A 25,729-nucleotide genomic window follows, 5' to 3' on the forward strand; every position below is an offset into this window, starting at 1 on the left:
TTATTGTAAGAGGGTTCTCTCTTACTTTGATTTTTGAACGCCTAAAGCTAAGTCATATGATTGCGTCATTTACCGCTTAACGCCGTTGCCCATTGCTCATGTAGACGACTTTTACGTTTTCATAAATATAATTATTTTCGGTAATGAAAAGAACAAAAATTCCAGTACACAACTGGGATGCATGAAATGTATTCCACTCGGAAATTATCGTTAACGCTCAGCGGTTAAAAATCTGAACGATATCTTCTTTTGATTTTTGAATCGTTCGTGAAAAGATTAACATAGAATAGGTTTAAGCGAACAAAAGTAAAAACTGATTAGTAGATTGTGAATATCACCTCCGCTTCCATAAAATGCTCCTTCCCCGATTATCTACCAGTTCAGATAGCTTATCTACCTCTATCTAAATCATGTAGTCTCGATCCCCAAGCCTTTTAATAGAACGCTTGCAATCCTCTAGGTCGAATCGAAACTTTGTCATATTGATGCCACGCTACTCTATCTCATCCTCTCATCAGAATCTTTTTCTATTCGTGTTGCTAGGCATTGGAATGCGTTACCGTTGACACTGAAATCCTTCGATGATTCCTGGAATACATAATTAGAGGAAAATTAATGTCGCACTCCTTTTCGTCCTTGATTTTATTCCTTTAAGATTTTTTCCAAAGATTTTTTCATTTGTTTTACATCGTGAACATTCTTTTCCTGTCTCGAGCTAAATACTGTCAACATTTTTATAAAGTTTCGAGGTTTTTTTTTTTTTTTGGAGCTTTGAAGCTTTATTCAAATAAATATATGGTACAATGTATTTTATTCAAAGTATTCTCTATCATTACCTATGATTTTTCCCCATTTTTCAGTAGCAAATGTGATTTGTGTTGGAAAAATTTTTCCTTTTTTGAAACGATCCAAGAATAGCCCCATTTTTTAACTTATATATAAGAAGTGGAACGCTGCCCGGCTAGACCATCAGTCAGGACCCAGAACACATGGTCGTCAGAGGGAGAAAGTGTCGGGTGAATATGGCGGATACGACATCCCATTAAAGCGCCTCCAAGCGCCTTCATGATTTTTGCAAAATGTGACCGAGAAACGTTGTTCTCAAATAACACTTTCTCGCGTCTTTTGGCATTGTTTGTAACATTCCCCAGTGATTGTTTCGTTACGCTAGAGTTACGCATGGTAGATCATGCCGAGCTGATCCCAACATTGCACAGCATTAGCTTCTCGCCATGAATATCCATTTCTATCGTTGAAGTTGATGCATAACGCTTTGGCTTGTCGTAGTGGATCCGCTTTCGACATTCAATATTTCTTGGCTTGAGTTCATATGGAATCCAATTTCTTCAATTTTGCACTAAAGCCATGGTCTTGAGGCGGCTTGAAATCGTTTGTTGAGTCGCTCGCAAGGTTTCAGCGAGCTCCTCTTGAATTTGAGCATAAAGCCCAGTAATGAAAATTTTTAAAAATTTCACGACATTCCTATCAATAGTTTCTAAGTTATAGCCGTTGTAGTGACGATACTTTTGCTTTTCTAAAACATTGGAAAAATCTGAATTTCGTGTGTTGCGCTACACAAAAACAATTGAAATTTATAAACTAATTGCTGGGATAATATATTTTTAAGATATAATAGAAGAGATAATATATTTAGGAAAAGTGTGTCGTCGGGCCATAGAATGCATGCATTTCGCACTGAAACTTACATTGAATCATCGAGTGAACGTAAAATCGAATTTGGAAATCTGGGAATGGAATTTAACATAATTGCATTACGAAAATGTTGCTAAAACACACATAGTAACACATGCGCATATATATAATATCCATTGCGATTGCTTCATTGATATATCAGGTTTGTCTCTGACCAAAAGAATTGAAAATGGTGCAATTATGCCGCGATATCAATGACCTATTGGCTTCTAACTTCTGTAGTACACTAACAGATGTCCTTAGAAACTGTCCACGTTCGTTTAAAAAACATTTCGAACCGAAAATATGTTGGTGTAGCGTCATCGAGGAGTGCATATTTGGAATAAGAATCATAAATTTTGTTGGCGCTCTTTCTACCATTTTGTAGCACGTAAGGTGTAATATGTGCAATTACCTCTTCATCAGATCCAGCGATGGAAGCGCATCTAGTCTTCGAGAGAAAAGCATAAGGAATAACATTTGAACGTGGAATAGTAGGAGAGCTTATTATAATCAAAAAAAAAAAAAAAAAAAAAAAAAAAAACTTCCCCTAACGCAATCTCAATTTTTAAAAGCTTTTGGAATTTTGAATTTTCCATATCGCATACAAATTTCTTGCAGCGTTTTTAAAATAACATTCTCAACAGCAGTACGTGGAATATTTTCGATAAATACACTAAAACTTTATTTATTAACAAGAAATTGATCAAAATTTGATATGTCCTGCAGACTACTCTAGCTATAGGCGTGTAGATTAAACCATTTTTGCGTACACTCAAATCTTTCTTTACACATCAGATACCATCGATAGAAAACTGCGTAAAAAAAAAAACATGCGGCACACATGTAGGTGTGCTCCACAACTTTAAAGCATCGAATTTAGAGAAATATTAAAAAACTCTAAATATTTTCCTAAGATAAGCGTGCAAAAGGAATAATAGTGAAATTTATTACATATCTATAAAGCAAAAGCAATTCATTTTCATTAGCAAGAACACACTAGAAAAATTACATATAGTAAAAATCTAGTTTATAAGTTTAACATATAAAAATTTTAATTGAAATTGAGAATAAGAATCATTTTCGCAACTATTCATCACTGCTTGAATCTTGTTACAGAATGGATCAATAATGCTACCATCTGTAAATATGTCAAATGTGCCTAGCACTACTGTCGTCAATTGGGTAGACTCATGCTAGAAGAAAAGATTGGTATCAAAAATAATACATGCTTTTATTGGTGAACCGTGTTATTTCAAAACCGGGTAAAAAAAGACGCAGTAAAAAAGAGTTGAGCGTTCATTCATTCACATTCGTTCATTTAGGTTAATATTTGCACCAATTACGCTGCTTGCCGCGGAGCAAAATGAATAACTGTGGCATGCATTTCTTTTAATATTCTCTAAAAATGTTTTCTTGTTTTCATAAAAAAAAGAAAAATCGGACAAAAGCGCATTTTTTATAGCAGTTGCGTTCTGACTGTAAATAATAGCACGTGCATGACCGATGTAAACAAAAATCAGAAATTGCAACAACAATCATGCACGGTACGGGATTTACCGCAACAACTACGCAACACATATACACAAAAATAGTGTTTTTTTTTTTTTTTTCTCATATATACAGAGAGGGCAACAGCTTCAACTATTTTGTGTGCGCTAAAACACATAAGCCTGTTTTCGCCTATCATTTTAAATCTTTTTTCACGTTACGTGATTTGTACACTATATTATTTTAGATTTTAATTTATATATTATATTGTATTAATATTATATTAATTTAAAATTTGCAAAAAATATTAAAATTATTATTATTATAAATTTAACCAGAGAATAAATTCTAAGACTAAAGTCTTAAAGCACTAGCATCTAGGGCTATCGGCTTTTTATTAAAAACTCTACTGCACTTGAGGTTTGAACCCACGACTATTGAGTTTGCTAGTCGAGACTCTTGCCTACTCGGCCACTCAGGCGGATAAAAAAAAAAAAAAAAAAAAAAAAAAAATCATGATCTAAGCAGGCGTTAAAAATGCCGGTTTTTTGAAAAGTGTAAAAAGGCACAAGTAAGACGACAGTATTCGCCTGTTACGGAATCCTTCATACCCAACAAATTTAATTTAAAAAAAAGAAAAAATATTCGTCTGGTCCCGAAACTTTTACACCCAGTCAGCTTTGTTTTAAAAAAAAATTTTAAATAACGACACTTCCTAGCATTGGATGTGTGTGGCGAATTTTCTCTGTCTTTGTGCAGGCATTTTAAGATTACCCATAGGCTACCCGTCAAAATTTCTACTGCTAGATATGTTGTGAAGTACGAGTAATGAGCACATAGCCCATTTTTTTTGCTTTTAAAAGCAGAAGAGTTTATAGTTAGTATCGACGCATCTTTTGAACGATTTTGGCCGTTTTAGATATCACCATGGGGCCAAAAACTTCTTATGTTTTTACTAAATTTGAAGCCGATGCATCGATTTTTCCGAGCAGAAAAATGTTTTCTGCAAAAAAACACCGAAACGGAGAGATTGAAGGACAACCATGCCTACAATGCCACAATGAGTTTCCACCATAAGTTTCGAAAGAAAGAAGCTTTATTATGGTTTTCTAACTTGAAAAGAGTATTTCAGTTATCAAATTTGAAATCCAACGTGAGCAACCTAAATAAACTTTTAAGATTGGAAGCTAACTGAAAAATGACAATGATCATTCATTCAATTTTATTTTCATATTTTTCAAAAAAATTGATTGCGAAGCTTTGTTTATTTAAAACACAGAGATGGCATGTAGTGTATTTTTCCTCATTATAACGTAAATTTGTATACGATATATGAACTAACATTTCATTTTGTTATTAATTGATTTTTTTAGAAATGTTCCAACAACTCTGTGCAAACTTAAACATAATAATATTCTCTTTCTAAATCTTATTAGAGAAAAAGTGTAGTACTCTTAAGAATTCGTTTCCCATTAATATATTTGAGTATACACAATTATATATATATATATATATATATATATATAAATGAAAATGTTTTATTGGGGTTACATTAAGAAGGGAGTTTTTTATGCTTGCTAAGTTCAAATAAGTAGACGGATATATGTGTGCGTGCTTATTTCGAATACAAAGCTGTTTTAAAATCGATAACGAGACGACAGCCTTTGCTTTGGGGCATATGTATTGAGAGCTTCAACCACAAAATAATAAACGATATACCAAACTCAGAATATGCGATACAATAACACAAACTTGATTTCTGCTTGCCTGTAAAACTACTTTAGCCATCAAATTTCTGCAACCTTTGGTTCAGCGATTCGATGCCTGGTGGCACACGAAAATTCAGCCCTACAAGCAATATATATATATATAATGTATATATATATATATATATATATATTTGCATTCATTATTCTTTACCCTTAGTTTCTATTTGCTTTTTCCTTATTTCTCGTATCTATATAGGCATTGAAACGTTGCATATTAAGTACACATGATACTACATACTACACTCATGCATATACGCCATCCAATTCATATTCACTCTACAACACGAATGAGAAAAGTTGACAATTTTGTACCAGTTGGCAAAAGTTTTTTTTCTGCGAAGTCTTATGCAAAAACTCGATTAATGAATTGCAAAAAAACCCAAACTGCAAAAAGGCATAAAAAAAAAATGTTTTATGTACGCAAGCAGTGGAATCGAATCGTATAAAAAAAAAAAAATAGCAAAGAATACAATTTGTGAGTATAGCGTGACTAAGCAACTACTGCTGCTTTTAATACTTGAATGTATTATATTTCTCATTTATCTCTATATCTCTCATATTTCCAAGCCAACAAGCTATGCAACCATTTTATCAATCCGTATTTTTATATGTATACGAGTATATACAATACATTCTCGTATCTATGCGCGTTTCGAGTTTCATTTCTTTCGTTTGTTCGTGGCACGATTGAATTATTTTAACTGCTGCTTTTATGTATTTATATACATTTCCATGAGGGTCGCTCTATATCTTTTAATACATTATTTGCGCTTTATTTTCTCTTGTTTTCGTGTTCATGTTTTCTCAGTATTAAAAAAAAAAAGAGACAAGAATGAATTTTTTCGATATTTCAATATTTACACAAACACGAACCTATACGTACAAGCATGCAGATACATATATCTGCTTATATATCTATGAGAATATATAGTAATTATACGTTTGGTGGTAGGTAAAAATTGACGAATTTGTTCGTTTTGTTTATGCTATATTCACCACAGATGAGATAGATGCGTATTAATTTGATCATCCCTTTTGCAACCCACAGTAATCATTCATAAGCAGATCTCATATAAAGTGATTATAAATTTTGGCCCACTATGAAATTCTAAATCACGGCATGTAAATATTCCCGTCTCTCCACCTAAAGACTGCCATCCGTAACAGATATAAGGTGTTTACATTGATTTCCCGAGATCTGGTTCGAATATTGTGTTTTTTGTTGAAAATCACTCATAATAAACTCACTCATCTAATCAAAACCTTTTAATACTACAACTTTTGTACTGGTGTCTTCATAGTTGGATCGTTGCCATTTTCAAAACTTGACGTATAGACTAAGCTATGAATGAATAACTTATATACTTTAATCGTTCGAACTAATGTGAGTGCTTAGTTGGTGAAAACATAACGCTTATCGATTGGACACACATCCACTAAGCGGCGGCCTCTCCTCTTTTTCCTTTTCCTTGTTTGTGACAGTCACCGCTTTACGTGAATAAGGAACATCGTCTAAGTGATTGTTCATATCAAAAAGAAAAATAAAATTTTATTAGCTTTAGCAACGGTAAGAGTATCAAAAGCCGATGAAGAATCAGTGTCAACATAGCTAAATCGATTCGCAATTTTTTTATGGACGATGACGTTTACTTTCGAATTTTATTCTAATCTACTGATATTTGTTGCCGCCTCGCAAAACGACTTCTGTACTTCGTAAAAAAGCACGTATTTCGTGCATGCCTTTACATCAGTGGGCAAAGGTGAACAAAAAAACGAAAACTTATTTTCTACCAAAAATTGTTGTCGGTTTGTTATTCTATCTATAATCAAAGGCTCATTAAATTTGCTACATTTTTACGATCCATTGTAATACGTATCAGAGATCAAATAAATTATATATACATATATGCTTTGATTGGGCGACTGAACGACTTAGCCACGCCTTCTAGTTTCCTGTCTGCCTACTCTCGGAGTAGAAAATTTTCAAGCTTTGTTTAAAAGAATATCCCAGTTTCCGAGACCCCAGTTTTTCGTCATCCTTTGCTTAAGTTTCTTAAGGTCTAGATATACAGTGATTTATCGACTCATGACTCTTGTCACCAAAAAACCGATTATTATCGAATATCGAGGTCTCCTACACAAACTTATAGGCCGAAGAGTGTCGTGTTAAATAACCGGGGGCACAACATCAGCCCGTCCGATAAGAAAAAAATGTCGTTTAAAGCGGTAAACTTGCTCTCAACTTTTGAGAGGTCAAGTTCAGAAATCAACTAAAAAGTTCGAACAAAACAAACCTAATATATAACCTCAATGATGGATATAACATCAAACTCCCGGAGTATCTCTTATCTTCTTTATTTTTACACTCTAAAAAATAGTATCCTTTTATTTAATTTACTGAGCATTCATTTTAAAAAGTTAAGAGCAATCGTTCTACAAGTTCTATCGACTACTGGACTAAAGCCCCTATTGCAACAACTCTTTCATTGCATTCAATGTAGGCAGCGATAATCTTTACGCATTAAAAGTTTTATTTCTGTTTCAAATAACATATAACCGTTATACTATTTATAGGAAAATGTATGGGGGAACTATGGGAACTAGCAAGACAGACTAAGATAGTAGGACGTCAAGTGAAGCTGACAATTTTATATATGTAAGCTAATGCGAATTTTAGGTACGATGACCTTTATAAAGACAATTTACAACCATCGATCTAAGTTAATGTCTACTTCGTTTTTTATTACACTTTTAAAAGCAACGAATTGTTTTTTCCGTTTTTTTTCTATATCGCCAAGCTTGTAGTAATAAATATGGAAATAAGAGGAAGAGTTTTCGCTTCTGGGTTGTTTTACAATTATAATATCGTATGTATGTATATAAGTACGTATTGATGGAGGATTACAGAAAATATAAAATGGAAAAAAAAAAAAAAAACATTTATACAGCCAAGGCATATAGAAGTACAATACCGTAGATTTAGCAGAAAAATAATTATTGTAAAACACAAGCGAATAAGCGAACAGTAATAGAGAAGCAAACGGGCAACAAGAAAACCAGTAAATGCATGCAACAAGAAATGAGAAATAAATATATCTATATAAGAAGTATTAACGAGCTTGTATATGTAAGAGTGGTTAGTTAAATGTGTGGCGTATGCTAGCTTGTGAAAGCTGACGGGTAAGCGGTAGGCAAAGTATCTAGAAAAAAAGAAAACAAAATAATTTAAAAAAACGAAGAAGAAGAAGAAACAGTCAAGCATAGCAAACGAATTAACCGATTACCCGACAAACGATAGCCAACACTGAACACTGACGACAAAATAAAATTTCTCTGTGTGCGCTGTGCATCGCACGAATTGAAAATCAACGAAAAAGGAGAGGAAAAATTCTTTTTTTCATATTATTGACTGGCAACGTTTTTTTGTCACACACACATGGGAATTTAAATGAAGCAGTGAAACGAAAAATTAATATAAACCAAATTTTTTTAAAATATAGATAATTTATTAAGAAAAATTTAAAACAATTCTGGAAAAACAGGTAACGTGAAGTGAATAATTGTAAAATAAAAAAAAAATAATAAAAATATGAAAACGTTTTATATTAAAATTATATCTTTTATATATACATATATATCTATATAAATATATATATATATGTGTGTGTGCATATGTAACATATATATAAATAAATATATATAAGTATACATATATATAAATATATAACGTATATATATATATATATATATATATATATATATAAATAATTTTTTTTCTTTTTTACTTTTGATGCTATACTGTGTATTTGTGAAGGTTTTCTTTCTTGTGCTTGTCTGTATGTGAAATCTATAAGACGTTTCCAAAGTGTGTATATTGGCGAATTGGCCATTTGTATAAAGGTGGCTGGCAAGGATTTATTGCCTAAGGAAATATTTTATTCCATACACTAAATGTTTTACCATTTGGTGGTGGTGGTGTTTGTAAAGCCGCGGTTTGACGCAGTAGCCGAAGTCACTTTCACCACGTTGCTTGATATTCACCACATTGAAGACAGCTGCCTGTAGCCATACAGGCCAAATACATAAGAAGCAAAAAAAAAAAAAAAAACGACAAAAACACTGACAACGACCATTGCAGCTAACCAACCACCATAGTAATACATAGCAGCAAAGCATTATAACCACTATAGCAGAAATAAAGAGCAAGACGTTGACGTCTCTGTTCAATATTAAAACTAAAACACGGGCTACGTTTTGTGCGTCGAGCCGCCATTACCAAAAAGTAAAGAAAAGTAGAACTACCAACAAACTGTAGCAGAAGTAGCAGCAGTAAACATCTGTCAAACTTTACATATATTTTGCAAATTTTAAAAAGAATTTTTTAAAATCCAAACATACATATAAATAATCGACAATTGAAATGACCAACGCCGGCAAGGATACCGCCTCGTTCTTTGAGAACGGTACAACCGAACAGTTTGATTTTTGTTATAAACTTTATCCACAAGTTTTAAAATTGAAGGCTGAGAAACGTAACAAAAAACCGCAGGAACTGATACGTCTCGATCAATGGTATCAAAATGAATTACCCAAATTAATAAAAGGACGAGGGAAAGATGCTCACATCGTATACGATGAATTGGTGCAGACTATGAAATGGAAGCAGGCACGTGGTAAATTTTATCCACAATTATCGTATCTGGTCAAAGTGAATACACCACGGGCCGTTATTCAGGAAACTAAAAAAGCATTTCGTAAATTACCCAACTTGGAGCAAGCCATTACGGCATTGTCTAATTTGAAGGGTGTTGGCACTACAATGGCTTCGGCTTTGCTGGCCGCTGCCAGCCCCGATTCGGCACCGTTTATGGCCGATGAATGTTTAATGGCTATACCGGAAATCGAAGGTATCGATTACACGACAAAAGAATACCTCAATTTTGTACAACATATACAGGCCACGGTGGAACGTTTAAATACACAAGTTAGCGGCGAAAAACCACTTTGGTCGCCGCATCGCGTCGAGTTAGCTTTGTGGGCTCATTATGTGGCCAACGACCTGAGTCCAGATCTATTGGATCAAATGCCCACTGGCAAGGGAGGCGGCGGCGGTGTCGGCGTCGTCGTTCTTAGTAGTGGTTTATCAAAGGCAAACGGTAACGTAGGCAAAGTACTCAATGATGCTGCCAGTGAAGATACCAATGATGGAGACAATGACATTGCAGCAGGTGAGCAGTGAACTTTTATCGCTTAAATATAAATATATAAATAATCAGTAAATAATAACATTATCGATAAATTGAAATTGAACAACAAATCGGCGAGTACTACATATATATGCAAAATGAGACGATATTTACAATTGACTTAACTAATTATTTTGGAAATTATAGTCGCTTGCTCACAAGATGCGTTTTATTAGCCACCGTGCAGGTTATATTAGTTTTTCTTATATATTTGTTAATTATCAAAGTAACGTAACGTGACGGATAAATTTTTGCGATCGGCATGTATAGAAGACTTGTCTACGCAACGCGCATAGTTACGCTTTCAAAACTTCCATTCAAGAGGAACTTAATTTTAACTAAATTTTACTATTAAAACAGTCGGAGGATATTTTTAGCTTAAAGAGCAGCGAAATCAATCCATATACACGCTTACAACTATTACAAAAATACGAGCCAATTTTTTCTGTTGTTTACATTGCGACTGGCAATCTTTGCTTATTTCACGAATTTTATTCCAATAGTCCTTAATAAAAATGTTGCAATTGCAATTTGTCTAAATCGGTTCAAGGCGGGAATCTGTAGCTATATATCATTTTTAAGTTACATTGATAAATCACCAATCAATAAGTCACCATCAATGATGTGCAAGCATGTCTTGCGAATTTTACGGAAACGTCATTTCAAATATCGTATATTAATTGCATTTTGTTGCTTTCTTCTAGTAATACACGATATGAACTTTATATCGCAATTCTATACTCTACGGTCGGTTATTTAACTACATTTGAAATTCATATGTTATTCGAATTCTACAACAGTGTAATATATGATGTAATAGATTCGTAAAAGTGATCAGATATCTCAGATATATGAAAAGTAAGCTCTACAATGTTCTGCTCGGAACGAATTGAATTAATTTTGAAAAGTGGGAATAAGTTTCAAAAGTTGATTTTAGAATATTATTTTATCAATTGCGAAAATGTTTGGCCAAATTTTTTGATGAAGAGAATTTTATTTTTCTATGAAAAGTTTTGATGAGGGGCTTTGAACCCATTCAAAGTCGAATGCTTGATTTTGCATTTAAAAAAACTTTGCATAAAAAAAAGAACGTACGGAAATATGATTTCCAAGTTAATTAATTAATATTTTATTATTTAGGGCGTCGGGAGCCGCATAATTTAGCCGCCGAATCGGAAACTGAGAATGAGAATACCAATCCTACACCACAAGATGGCGATTCTAATTTCGTATCGAATGATTCCACATCACAAGAGCCCATTATCGATGAAAATACTACACAGACTACAGCTACCACCACAACTGATGACGGTGATGGTGAGGCGGTTACTCCATTGGCCTCGGATTCTGAAAGCAATATGGAGCCACCAACACTTAACAAGCATCACAATAATAATGCAAAGCGTAAAGAGGCAAATAGCAGCTCGGGTATTGCTACCACAGCATTGGCTAACGCCAGCAGCAATGGAGCTGCGTCGGCGGTTACCGCTGCAGCGGCTGCTATATACGGCGAGAACAGCCATTGCCTGCGTGAATCAGAATATGAAGATGAAAGCAGCAACAACAGTAATAGTCGTGCCCAGACAACACCACTAACACCATTACTGATCAATCATAATGAAACTAGCGCTGCTACAACGGATACAACAGAGTCAACGTTAAGCAGCGGTATGATGGGTCAAAAGCGTTCTGTTAATTGTTCCGATGAGTTGGCTAACAGTTCATCGGACGACTCTAAACAACCAGACATGAAAAAGTTACGTGGTGATTAAGAAGGACGGTGAAGAACAGAAAAAAGGGCTTAAGAAATGTAAACAAGGTTCTTGTTTATTAAAACAAAAAAAAAAAAAAAAACCGAAAAAATACAAAAAAAAAAACCGAAAAAGAAAACATTCACTACACAATCACATACATACACATAACATTTATTTACAAATAAAGTCAAAATTTATGCATAAAAGTGACAAGACAGAGAGAGCCCCTTTGACACCACGATTCTTCGATGAACCGCAAAATTACTTCGAACCTTAGTTTTTTAGACTGCATTGCTGTTAATAAATTTAAAACCAGAACAGTTTGCGATTTGTTTGAAAAAATAAGCGAAAACAAACAAAAAACTTTACTCTCCCTATCTATCTCTCACTCACTCAATCAATCTCTCCCCTTCTTTTACTTATTTTTGCTCGTTAAAAGCAAAGAAAGAAAAGATGATTTCTTTATGTATAGGAGAAAGCAAAAATAAATTAAAAAATCGAAGCGAATTAAGACAGGCACACACATCCATACATATACTGACAACAAAACACCCTTAAGCAAGTTATATCTTTAGCTCCCACTGACTTTAACCATCATATTAATTTAGTTTAACTCTTGAACCTTCTTCCTCGTATATATATATATATATATATATATACATATATATATATATATGGTGACATTAGTTTATAATTTTATTAGAACAAAAGCAAAGAAAATGGAAAAATTAAACTTAAAGATGAACAAAAAATTAAAATAGAACATAAATATTTTTACACCAGAGCGGCTGACAGGAAGAATAACAAAAATAAAGAAAAAAAATTCTCATTTAGAGTTGATAACATTTATTTATAAAATGATAAATAAAGATAAAAAAAAAAAATGTTTTTTTTTAAATTTGATATGTATACAACAATAACAACAACAACAAACCACAGCCACAAAAGCCTCCACTGCAATAAGCAACAATAACAAAAAAAAAAAGAAAGAAAAACATCAAATTTAAAAACAAAAACTATTTGCATTTTTAACGACAGAAAAAAAAAAAAAACAAAAATCAAATTTAAAACCAACAATTTTCTTATGTTGTAGAATTATAATGATTTTTTTTTACATTAGTTTATAAATATTTATAAATAATTTATAAAAATTTTGTAACAGAAAGATTCTTTTAAATTAAACTCTGATTTAAAAGAATTATAATCATGTTACAATAGCCAGCTTTTAATTAAAATTTAAATGATTTTTTTTACATTTTTTAAAATATTTTAGTTTTTACCTTATATCTTTTTTTATTTTGATTTTTTCAATAAAAAAAAAAACGAAATTACTTTGTATTCTCATTAGCAGTGAAAGTAAACAAACGCTTTTTTTTTTCTTTTTTTTTTTTATTATTTAATTTAAGGAAATCGTTTTAGTATTTTATTTTCCAATTACTACACATATATATAAAAAATATTATATATATATATATATATATATATATATATATAAATAAGTTTAACATAACTCAGAGTAATAAAAAGAAGAAAAAACTGCAAAGAATCAAACTATTAATAATTTTATTACGTAATATGATGAAGGCGAAAAAATTCATCAATTAGACAAAACTTTGAAAAACTAGGAGTATACCAGATAAAAATACGATAATAATTATAAATAATAATAATAATAATAGAGCATAATGTTGAGTCTGTATATGAAACCCTAAGACAGATAGATATAGGAAATGTTACATGTGTCAGCTGCTTTGAAACGATCGATTAATCTCGTCAAGCTTTTTGTCTAATGTGAAAAAATTCCGTTCGAAGTCGCACTTTTAAACAGATCAGAGGGTGAAGAAGCAACTTAGAAATCGAAACGTGCAAGCACTCGTGTACGGCAGCTTCATATGCGATAATATCAATGAATAGTTATCCTAATCGTTCGCTTGATAAGGAAAATGTTCGGCTTGTCAAACACTTCGCTTTAACATTAATGATTTCCTACGCTCCAATAATGACATGGCACAGATGGCGTTGTGACGTAAATGTTGATGATGAGGACAAGTTTAGCGGTAATAATGCCATTCTCTCCGGAATTGAGCATTTATACGACTAAGTTTTTATGTGTCTGACATGGCTCGTGAGCTCGTGATCGTAACTAAAGGTAAAATTTGCATCCTCATTTATAGGTCATACCGCAAACCAAAAAACATGCCTTTCGTTGACATGCTTTCGTTGGCTGCGATCAGGTGCACCATGCATACATAGGTGTTAATAATATCGAGCGCGCACTCGACTCGAAAGGCTTTCGAGAGTATCGTTCGGTAAGTCGACCGCTGTCGAATCGAAAGAAGCTTCTTTTTTTTTTTATTCGATGCATGTACAACGGAATATTTGTGACATTATTTTTGTATGAATAAGAATATATACGCAATTAACTGAAAAAAAAAGGAAAAAAGTAAACAATGAAATAAGCAAAACAATAAACTAAACAAATTATTCTTGATTTATTAAAATATAAGTTAAAGCAAGTAAGTACAATAAGTCAAGTTTAACAAACTGACTGTGTAGAATATATATAGAAATAATTTGAATTCATATAGCGAAGAAATATACGATTTACTCTTGCTGATATCATTTAGTTTTAATACTTATTTTACATGTTTGTTGTTTATTTCGCAATGAATCGTGACATAGCAAAGACAACTTCAGCGACGATACGAACCTTGAAAAAGAGGGGGTTAACTTGTGGAATCTGGGCGGTCAACTTGTGTGGAATTTGTGGGAACTGGGCGGCAAACTTGTGGAATCTTGCCATCACATATTAATTTCGAATAAATTGTTTCATTTCAAGTGACTGTGCCACCCTTATTGTTCTTCTTTCTTTCAATATTGCGTGTCTGAAAAAACAGAGACAAAATTAATAAATATTATTATCTTATTTCATCACTCTTTTCGCTAAGAAATTGGCGGTGGGGTAAAATAGGAAAGATTAGTATGTATGTATGGAAATGATTTTCCGAAGACGTTCAACGGGAAAAGGAAATAACCTCGATCTACTGCTTACAAGCCAATGAATAATTGGAAAAAAATGCTACAATAATTTGTTTCCTATTGGCAATACCTTACTGAAATCGTTATCAGAAATATATTTTCTTATAATTATTTTTAAAATGTCAAGCGAGAAGAGACAATCTAAGTACGGTTTGTAAAATATGAAATGGTTTTTTAAAGCTCTCCAAAACATCGACGTGATTCATTCGGTATTTTTCTATTTCTGAAAAAATTTATTTATAAAGGAATTGTGTGGACAGTAAGCGATCTGTACGAATCATTTGGTTTTCATATTTTGCTTCGTTAACACTCTCGGTGAAAGTAGAACATATCATCATTTGTTTTGTCCGCAATTGCACGCTTTAAAATATTAAAGGTTTCTTTCATCCTCTTCTCGTAAGGAATAGGTAGAGTGAGACGAGCAAACTTTTAAAGTCCAAATAATTTTTAATCCTAGTTCTCCATTTAGTAGGTTTTATTTGTAAAGTTTTCTAAATTTGTTTATCAAATAAAGAGAAGATGGGATAATAAAACAGCTGAGCAATCAAAACTTAGGATGATCTGAGTGTTTTATGAAATGACGTCAAGATTTATTATGCTCTACGTCAGTTGTGGTACAAAGTTTATATTAAATCTATATGAATGGACACAACATCCAGAAGGAGTTGAGGTAGATTTTTAATTTAATTTTTAAGATATTTTAATGGAATTTGCTGTACCGAATTTTTTTGGTCCATGGACGCAAAAAAGCAAACAAGTTCAATACATTTTGCATTTGAAATTTATTTTATAATACGGACAAAAGTAGCGGTAATTGCGATGCGAGCATACAGATCGCATAAATGACAAAAAAATCAAAAAAGCAAAAAAAATCGTCGTTGTGGAGATTGAATTCACGAGATTGTGATTGTCCGTTGGAAAGTTGTAATCTTAATGCCCCCCTTTTGATTTGTGGCTCTTCCAATACACTGACCAATGTCTTTGAGAAGTATTTATGTTCACTTAAGAGCATTTTCAACAGAAAAAAAAAAAAAAAAAAATATATATATATATATATATTTATATATATATATATTTATATACATATATATTTATATATATATATGTTAGTCTAGCTTCATCAAGCTGGCCTTTGAGTGGATATAAGGTTGACAGTGATTCCGAAACTTTCAATGTTCCCACCAAGAAAGTTAAAGTTTCAGACGAATTTTTTGGATTTTGTTATGAAATCGATTTTCGTTTTTCCCTCATTTCGCAGGAAAAGACGCGAAAGATGCATTTTCGAGTAAGAAATCTTCAAGCAAACGAAATAAAAAAGAATATTTAAGTATGGAATCGTATTTTTATGCTGCGGCGAGTGATGAAAAAATAAAAGAAAATATATCTAATGGTAAAGAAAAATGTCTAGAATCAAAACTTAAAATGCGATTATTAAGTTCTTCTTCAATCAAATTCTACGTAAACGATACGCCAGTCGTATTTACATCAGAGAGTAGAGTCCAAGAGCCGTGCGATGATTTCTTTCATCAACGCTCTGGGCGATGTATCAGGCGAATTTATAAAGATAGCTCATGCGGGTCTGCAATTTGTTTGGTGTAATATTTCATCGGTCGTCATATTACAGAGTCTAAAATAGAAAATAATTAATTTATTTAAGCAAATAATACAAAAAAAAAAAAAAATTAAATTATAGTGAATGAAATGAAAAAAGCTTTATATTAATTCATTGACCTGTGATGCTTCCACATATGCTCAGTTAAAAATTATTTTATTTTAGCCATTTTAACGTGAGCACAATTCAAGTCTGATGAACAAGTCTAACTTCCATACTTAAGTGTAAATATTTTCTCAAATTGACTTACATTAAAGGCCATTCAGGTGCTTTGTAAAATAATAAAGTCCTTTAACGTTCATCAGTTACTATCTCTGGTTTCATTTTCAACTTGGATTATGTAATAACTTTTAATTGTACGTCAAGTTTGTTTGTTTTTTTTTTGCAATTTTAATTTAGTCCTGTATTGCGTGCAAAACTGCGTCAATGTCGCATTTTAATGCAATCATTGAAAAAAAAATGCTGTATTTTTTGGGAATAATTACGAGTAAAATGTATGGACTTTTCGCTCGCACAGCTGACAATGGCAATGTTTTGAGTGCTTGCTTGTTATTCATCTTTACGTAGAAATGAGTATTTCAGTGAAACGTTTTATAACGCTCGTTTAAGAATGTTTAGCGGATGATTAGTAGCGGGTACTTTCTTACATCAACTAATTTCAAATTTTGAAAGATAATATCCAGATTGACTAAAAAAATGCAGTGTTAATATGCGATGTAAATTAAAATAAATAAACAATTAAAAAAAAAAAAATAAAAAAAACCAAAGATAAATTATAGATGTATATAAGGAAGGAGAAAAACAGGGCATAAATGATCACAGATTTACTTGTAATTATAAAATATGCATCTGCACGTTCAAGTATGCTTTTAATACATCTTGTAATAAACATAATGCGGTTCCATTTACAAGTTCTTTTAGTGTTGTCATATACAAAAGAAAGACGCCAAATTAAAAGAGAAATATCTCACCTCTCCATTCTTCTCACTTTAATATTTTTTTTTTTTTTATAGCGAAGCGTGTGGTGTTTGTTGTTTTAGTATATAACACATATTACAAACTTAGCAAAAATACTTACGCAATTATTTTTTGTTTATTTTAGTAAATGTTTTTTTAAAAAGTTTTAACTACACGCGCATACACACCAAAAGCAAATATGTTTAAATGATGTGTTCATCATATATTTACGTTCACGAAAGTTGAAGCCTTCACTAGTCTTAATTTATATTCTTAGGCAAATTAATTAATTCATATAATTATTAAATATAAATTAGTTATCATTATTATTAATTAAATAAATTGATTTTTTACTTTCATTAAAATAATAACGCAAAATCCATCTATTTATTTCGTAGAACAAAAAAAAAAAAACGAAAAAATTCACTAATACATTCAAAATTGTTTCATATTTGATTTGTTTATTTAACCAAAAACCGGCAATATTTAGTGGAATACATATTGCAGAGAGATTTTAAATGAGGTGAGAGATAAGTTTGGATTTGAAACTTTCCGAATTATTTGAAATATTTATGCTAAGCATTAAAAAACAAAAAGGAAAAGCAAAGAGAACGGATACAAGTTAGAGTTGCCTGCTCTCATCACTCGATGCGATACCTTGAAATGGCGGTTTTCATCTTACATACTATTAAGCACACTGCCCAGTTTATAAATCAAAAATAAAAGTTCTTAATTTATTTACTAATCCGGTCCGCTATGTGCTTTTTTCATTGGGCTAGCTTTAAGTGCTTATTTAGTAAAGAGAAAGAGCGATTTTATTACACATGAGTTTTTCCGTGGCTTAGCAACTCTGTTGTTAATATCTGGGGGCGTTTTTTGTTTAGTTCATTTTTGTTAGTTATAAGTGTTTAATCCGAAATTAAATTTTTTGTTAAACTTTATTTATTTATCGCGATAGAAATGTTTATAAGTCATACGAAATTATCTAATGAGAATACATTTAATAAAATAAAAGGCAGAACTAAACTTTATGAAATAATCAAATACTGCATACTATATACGGCTCGTAAAGTGTAAAGTTAACTTCTTGTATAAATTGTGTTCTATAAATCAATCGACAGATACTTTACAGTGGTGTTTATTTTTGCATTTCATGCAAATTGTGATAAATAATTTTATAATAAATAAAATTTCCTTTTACATGATATTAAGCAAGTCCTGTTAGCGGGTGCGCGTATGTAAAACAAATGTCTTTTTTGCGACGATTTTTTGGTAGTTCATCTTCCAGCGCGTGGTTAAGAGCTCTTGTTATTTGCTTTTGTTTAGCTTCAACTTTCCTAATATTTTCAAAGCCTGATAATAACAACTCCGCACAAAATGAAGAGCAAAGTATTACGACAAAACGGATCAATCAAGCTTTGCAATTGCTGGAGGCCACCCGACAGAGAAATGAGGAACTTAAACAAATGATTGAGAATTTAATGAGGTATCTATAATAACAATTTTTTTTCCCTTAAGGTATTTACTAAGTAATAAATGTGATATTTGAAGAAAGAATATTTTATTTAAGCAAACATTTATACCCATCGCGTATGATATATTAAATTTTTCAACAATTTGCGACATGTAGAAGTATATAATAATGGATGTGCGTGATGAATCGATTTAGACATGTATAAATATCTATCTTTTGAAATCATCATTATAATTTCGAAGCCTTCTCAAAAAGGACAACTTTGAAACTTTGGTCTCAAATTTATTCTGACCAATTTCTTCATGTTGGGTTCACTGCGAGATTTTGTCTTTTTTATTTGATTATGAGCTCAAAGAGAATTGCTTAGAGAATTGAACTTCGTTTGAAATTATTTCTAAGATCTCACTGCCAATTCAATCGGTGCATAAATTGTTTTTTAATTAGAAAAACAACTTGCATAGAAGTAAGACAGTAAATATACTTACACAGTGCACTATTAAAAGGAGCATATTGTTCTGTAAGTACCGTTATTGCGCTATATATTTTAACATTCATACGTATATTATGTATACCTTAAATGTTTGTGAAATTTGATTTCAAATATCGTATATATATCTTACTATCAAATATTTTTTTTGTTTTTTTTTTTTTTTAATATGACCAATCACTTAAGGGATGTCGCCTATTCGTATAATGCTGTGACTGCCAGAAAGAAGTAAGGATAGAGAAAGAAAGAAAGAAATAGGGAGATAGTGGAGGAATGAAGTTATGCCTTTATCGACAAGACGTTCACTAAAACTACTGCTAAAGAAAAATCTACCATATTTGAGTTTTGAAGCGGTGGGCGCTGACTTTCTACTTACGATTCTTATCTACTCGGCTAGTCAGGTGGATATTTTTCCCCTTATCATTTCTCAACTATTGACGTTTTTAACATCCTGGAATTTCATTATATATATAGACATATATATATATATATATATATATTTCCTATAATGACTAATAGCTATATATATATATATATATATATATATATATATATATATATATATTTCCTATAATGACTAATAGCTATCATATTTTATTAATTTAAAAATAAGGTTAATGAGAATTGATTTTCAAACGTATATAATGCTAATAACTTTAACTATTTGTTTTGTAATTTGGACATCTCTCAACAAGCTAGTAAGACAACATATAGGTGCGGGCGGATTAACGACGAATCCATACGATTTTTAGATAGAAACAATTTTCAAACGAAATGTATCAAAATTTCAAGACATTGCGATCATTAGTTTAGAAGTTACAGCGCAAGTTACTCGTCAGGTTAGTCACATTTTCTTTCATGTTTAGGAGGAGTGGGTCAAACGATTTATAGACGAGTTAAATTGATTACGTGATATTTAGTAAAAGTTGCTCGCGCTTTGATAGTAAGCGTGAAGTTTAATGTAATAGCTTTATACCTATCACTGTAGTATGGAAGTACATTTATTTTATTGCAATCTGTGCGGAACTCAGAACTAACCGGCAGAGACCAGATAAAGCATTTATATTCTTAATCAACATATTAAATTGTAATGCGACTTAATCATGGCCGTTGGTTCATATGTATATCTGTACAATCATATAATGATTGTAGTAAACATGCTCTTGGTTGCAAAAGTGGAGATATTGGTTCGATAAAAACATTCGCACCTGCCCAGAGTAAAAGTAAGCTGAAAACTCCTCGCTCTTCCAAAGAAAAATATTGAGTTTTTTTACTCACTACCCGTTTTTATAAACATCAATAATAATTTGCCCATTGTGTTATAAGATAAAGGCCAAGGTATAGTAGATTCGTTCACATCCGAATATAATATTGTTACCTGTTGAGATTGTAATTGCTGCACCTTAGAAGTCTATTGCTAAGTACTCTATATGAGTTGTCGTTGATTAAGGGCATAGATCAGTTCGATTCAATAAATTAACGCTTTGTCTTCCAGCTGCATTGCTTCTCATTTCACGTATCTGCAATGAGCAACAACAACAACAACAACAAAAACGAAATATATATTCGTACGGAAAAGCAAGAAAATTTCGAATGTAGAAGGTTTTGAATTGATTCGCAGCCCGTGGACGATCCGTTTCAATTAAATACCATTATCAGCAAATAATCGTGCGATGAGCTTTTTCGAAAGGATATATCTTCGTTACGAAATTTCGGATACATCTTTCGCTTACGACCTTTTTCGTAAACCACACCAAAAAACAAACGCACAATTCGATGAATATTCTCTTAAAAATCGGTCATACATTCCTCTTAGATGGAACAGGTGCGTTCAGAGAAACAAGTGTGGCAATACCAAATACAATTGACGTAAATAAGTTCAATGTGTCCATAGCTTTTGTTAGTTTTTTGCATTTCTCTGCAACTTAATGAGTTATGTCATACTGTTGTGTGGCCGTATCTCAGAGGATTCGTATTATTTGAAATCATTAAGTTCGCCACATACCCTATTATGTGCCTGAGTGAATGCCATTGCACATATCAGATAAACAAATATGCGCCAATGCGTTTATAATCTTTTATATGCAAAAGTTTGTCACGCAGAATTCACAAATAATGCAGTTCGTTCAGAATAAATAGTGAGTGAGAAGCTGAGATAGCATCGCATGAATGCTTCGTTAGTTAGCTGGCACATAATCAAAGTAATGCCACTTCCGGGACAGGCGCTATTCATTTTATCTGACTGATGAATCACGGAGAAACTGAACTGAATGGGAAGCTCTTATGACAATTGTTAAGAGTTTGTAATCTACGGATAATTATGTTTTTTGTTGGTTTGTTTGTTTGTTTGTTTTTTTTTTTTTTTTTTTTTTTTGTTTTAGTCTTAATACTGAAATAATTAAACACTTGCTTATTATTCCCATTTTAGCGAAAAAATAGACAATAATTCGGCTCAAAAATTAATACAAAAACTTGACTACAACATGCGAAATCCAATTTCAATGGGCGGTGTGATGAGATCGTATGATTCGGTTATATGCAATGAGCCCAGTTTGGAATATGAATTGATGCGTCGTCGCATTCAGAATAACATTGGGGAACTATGGAATTATTTTAGCAGTGAATTGGGTAAAATACGTAAAAAAGTTGAGCGAGCTGTCCCTGAATTGCAGCATGAGATTAACAGTATTTTAATTTTGGGAGCCGAACATAAACGTTCCTTATTAAGCGATATGGAACGTATGCGCGAACTGGACGGTTATGAAGAGTGGCGTCATCAAGAGTCGAGAGATTTAAGTGACTTGGTGCAGAGACGCTTGCACTATTTACAAAATCCTGCCGATTGCTCGAAAGCCCGCAAGCTAGTCTGCAAATTAAATAAAGGCTGTGGTTACGGCTGTCAGTTACATCATGTAGTTTATTGTTTTATTGTAGCTTATGCGACCGAGCGAACACTCATATTAAAATCGCGTGGTTGGCGCTACCACAAAGGTGGTTGGGAAGAAGTATTTCATCCTGTTTCTGATTCATGTGTTGATGCCGAGGGCGTGCATGCCAACAGCTGGCCAGGTCGCGCAGACTCTCAAGTGCTTGTCTTGCCCATTATCGACTCGTTAGTACCGCGACCACCTTATTTACCACTGTCTATACCAGAGGATTTGGCTTCACGTCTTAGACGCTTACATGGTGATCCGATAGTCTGGTGGGTGGGACAATTTCTGAAATATTTGCTACGTCCACAAAAGAGTATCAAAAACTTCCTGGTATCGGGGGCAACAAAATTGGGCTGGAGTAAGCCGATTGTTGGGTAAGTTATCGATCCATTAAAAATGTTAAATATAAACCAGAATAAACGATATTGATGGTTATAATTAATATAAAATGTAGGCGGGGTATTCTATACAAGAAAGAGATAACCCGCTTATCGATCGAATTTTCTTCCTCGGCCTTTTTCCTTGTAAACGAATCTGTTTTCTACTAAAGTGTTTTTATTAATTTTTAGAATACATGTGCGACGCACTGATAAAGTAGGCACAGAGGCTGCTTTTCACAGTATCGAAGAATATATGACGCACGTTGAAGACTACTTTTTAACATTAGAGACTAATGGTACAATGATACCTCGTCGCATATTTCTAGCTTCTGATGATGCTCGCGTAATTGATGAGGCACGAAAAAAGTATCCACAATACGAGGTAATTGGCGACTCTGAGGTAGCAAGATTGGCTGGTGTTTCAACCCGTTATACGGATAATGCTCTATACGGCATTGTATTGGATATACATTTATTGTCACTCTCCGATTTTCTGGTGTGCACATTTAGTTCGCAAGTATGTCGGATTGCCTACGAGATAATGCAAACTTTATATCCGGATGCTGCGCATCGTTTTAAATCGCTGGATGATATATACTATTACGGCGGTCAAAACTCACACAATCGTCAGGCGGTTATAGCACATGAAGCACGGAATCATGATGAAATACATATGCGTATTGAGGACATGGTAGGCGTAGCTGGCAATCATTGGAATGGATTTTCAAAAGGCAAAAATATGCGTACCAATCAAATTGGTCTTTTCCCCTCGTTCAAAGTCAATGATAAAGTTGAGACAGTAAAATTGCCCACATACCCGAACGCATAGAATGATAATCCCAAAATAATATTAGTAAATTTTCACTTGTTTAATATGTTTTTTTTTTTTTTTTTTTTTTTTTTTTTTATATTTTCGTTCAGTTCAGTAGAAAATAAGAGAAAAGGTTTTGATAAAATAAATCGGAAATCGGTGGCTGCACAAAGCCCCCAAACAGAGTAGGGAAGAGAGAAAAGAGGAACATATTGGGATCCACACAATTTGCATAGTGCAATAAGTTTATATATATATACGTAAGTCTATATGCTATGAAAGTAACTGTTATATTTTCAATAATTCTTATACAAAAACATTCGCACAAGTTTGACTTTCCAAATTACATGCGCACCCTCGCATTTAGGAGAAAAGTTTTTAAAAACTATTATTGTATTTTACCTCAATTATCTTTTACATGCTTTTTATTTTTTTTTATTTTTTGTATACATTATATTTTATTAAAATTGGTTTAATCGGCTCATACAAAATGAAATTAAATGAGAAATTGAAAGAGATTATTTACACATGTATGTATTTAAGTGCGTACGTGTGTATCTATCTACGTGTGTATGTATGTATGGATGGATGGATGGATGTATGTATGTATGTATGTATGTATGTATGTGTGTGTGTTTGCGTGCTTGCGTGTTTGTATGCCTATGTATGCAATAAACAACTATTTGTTATAAGCTACCACTCGCTCATTCTATTACTAAAATATCTATTCAAACTGTATCAGCGTAACCTTGAGTTTAAAGTTTAAGCCTAAGTTTAAAAAAAAAAAATATGATTTTAGTTTAGTTAAAAAAAAAGAAAAAAAAAAAAAAGAAAAAAGACAAATATTTTATAGTATTTAAGTCTGTTTGTAAAGATATTCATTAACACTCAAGCAGTCAAGTAATATTTATTTAATCTTTAAGTAAAATGTACGACGGGATGAAACCGGGAATGACGAATGAACAACAATTAAAAGCAATAATTTTCATATTAAACACATTATTGTAAAAAGAACAAAGCAACCGAAATAAAAACAAGCGAGAATAAAAAAACAAAAAAAAACAAAAAAAAAAAAAAATTGTAACTTCCTTTCGTGTTTTATCTTAATCAAATCAACTTTGGATTACGATTCAATTTTTTCAACTTTTAATCGAAAATGTATAGTTTTTACATATTTTTGCCACACATATTACCGGCAGATACATATGAAATGATCAAGTCTTCGCAGAAGAAGAAGGAGATTTCAATCGCCCTATTCAAATGTTCACAACCCCATTGTTAGTTGAAGACGTCCCGACGCTTGCGTATCACATAATTTTCTTATCAAGAAAGCATCTTGTTCGCCATCAATCAATATTCTATAAAGAAAGCATAATTTACCGTTCGAAGCCGATTAATGCCTTAATTATCCGCATGAGTAGCCGAGTAGTAAGTATGAATCGCGACTACCGAATCCGTATTCTACGAATAGATGACATTCCCTTAGTGATTGGTCGGTTATATTATGAAAAGAAAAAAAAAAAATTATCTGGATGTAATCAGAAATAAGCAAAGCAGGAATCTGAACACCAATTACCAATGATATTAGTCGAGGTTTTAATAAGAAAGCGCTTGTAGACAATATTTCTGCCAAATATTAAATCGGTAGCATTGATAATAGCTTTAGTAACAAACGATTAGACAAATTAATCTTAATCAAAAAAGGTATATATATATATATATGTTTTATACGATATTTGACGCGTATACATCTATTAACGTTACAAACGGAATAAAGAGCTAATCTACTCATATTCTTAGAGGGTGAATAAAAAAACAAAAAAAAAAAAAAAAACCACAGAAAAGAGCACAAGTCGAACATGAGTTCAAAAATGTCGTAATAAATCAATCGAATCATGAATAATTCTCTTTTAAAGAATCTCTTATGTAAACGCATTGAATAGATACTTAATAAACGTTTTAGAAATAATGCATTTAAGGTAGAGAGAAAATATATTCTATATATCTCGTATATTAATCGCATATGTATAGTAAAAAATCAAGTCCCAAGATAAGTATGTGGACATTATTGTTACTGTTATGGT

The 25,729-nt window shown here is 32.3% G+C and overlaps 2 protein-coding genes and 1 long non-coding RNA gene across 3 annotated transcripts; 2 read left to right on the top strand and 1 right to left on the bottom strand.

The window, feature by feature from the left end:
* The first annotated feature begins 7,935 nt into the window (after positions 1-7,935).
* LOC119640647 lies at positions 7,936-12,077 on the top strand. The gene is made up of 3 exons (XM_038038838.1): positions 7,936-8,494; positions 8,767-10,180; positions 11,339-12,077. Exons 2-3 carry the CDS (start codon positions 9,373-9,375, stop codon positions 11,968-11,970), a joined length of 1,440 nt encoding a protein of 479 aa, XP_037894766.1. The 5' UTR covers positions 7,936-8,494; positions 8,767-9,372; the 3' UTR covers positions 11,971-12,077.
* Positions 12,078-13,556: 1,479 nt separating this feature from the next.
* LOC119640311 lies at positions 13,557-18,471 on the bottom strand. Its single transcript, XR_005247646.1, has 4 exons — positions 17,682-18,471; positions 16,476-16,618; positions 14,663-14,837; positions 13,557-14,375 (listed from the first exon to the last, which is right to left on the bottom strand). It is a non-coding gene; the product is annotated as an uncharacterized LOC119640311 (long non-coding RNA).
* A 146-nt stretch (positions 18,472-18,617) lies between these two features.
* LOC119640306 (alpha-(1,6)-fucosyltransferase) lies at positions 18,618-24,430 on the top strand. The gene is made up of 3 exons (XM_038038235.1): positions 18,618-19,046; positions 21,950-22,828; positions 23,024-24,430. The coding sequence occupies exons 1-3, from the start codon at positions 18,808-18,810 to the stop codon at positions 23,661-23,663; spliced, it is 1,758 nt and encodes a 585-aa protein (XP_037894163.1). The 5' UTR covers positions 18,618-18,807; the 3' UTR covers positions 23,664-24,430.
* The last annotated feature ends 1,299 nt before the right edge of the window (positions 24,431-25,729 follow it).

This window comes from Glossina fuscipes, unplaced genomic scaffold, assembly GCF_014805625.2.
Source record: "Glossina fuscipes isolate IAEA_lab_2018 unplaced genomic scaffold, Yale_Gfus_2 0, whole genome shotgun sequence".
Lineage (NCBI taxonomy): Eukaryota > Metazoa > Arthropoda > Insecta > Diptera > Glossinidae > Glossina > Glossina fuscipes.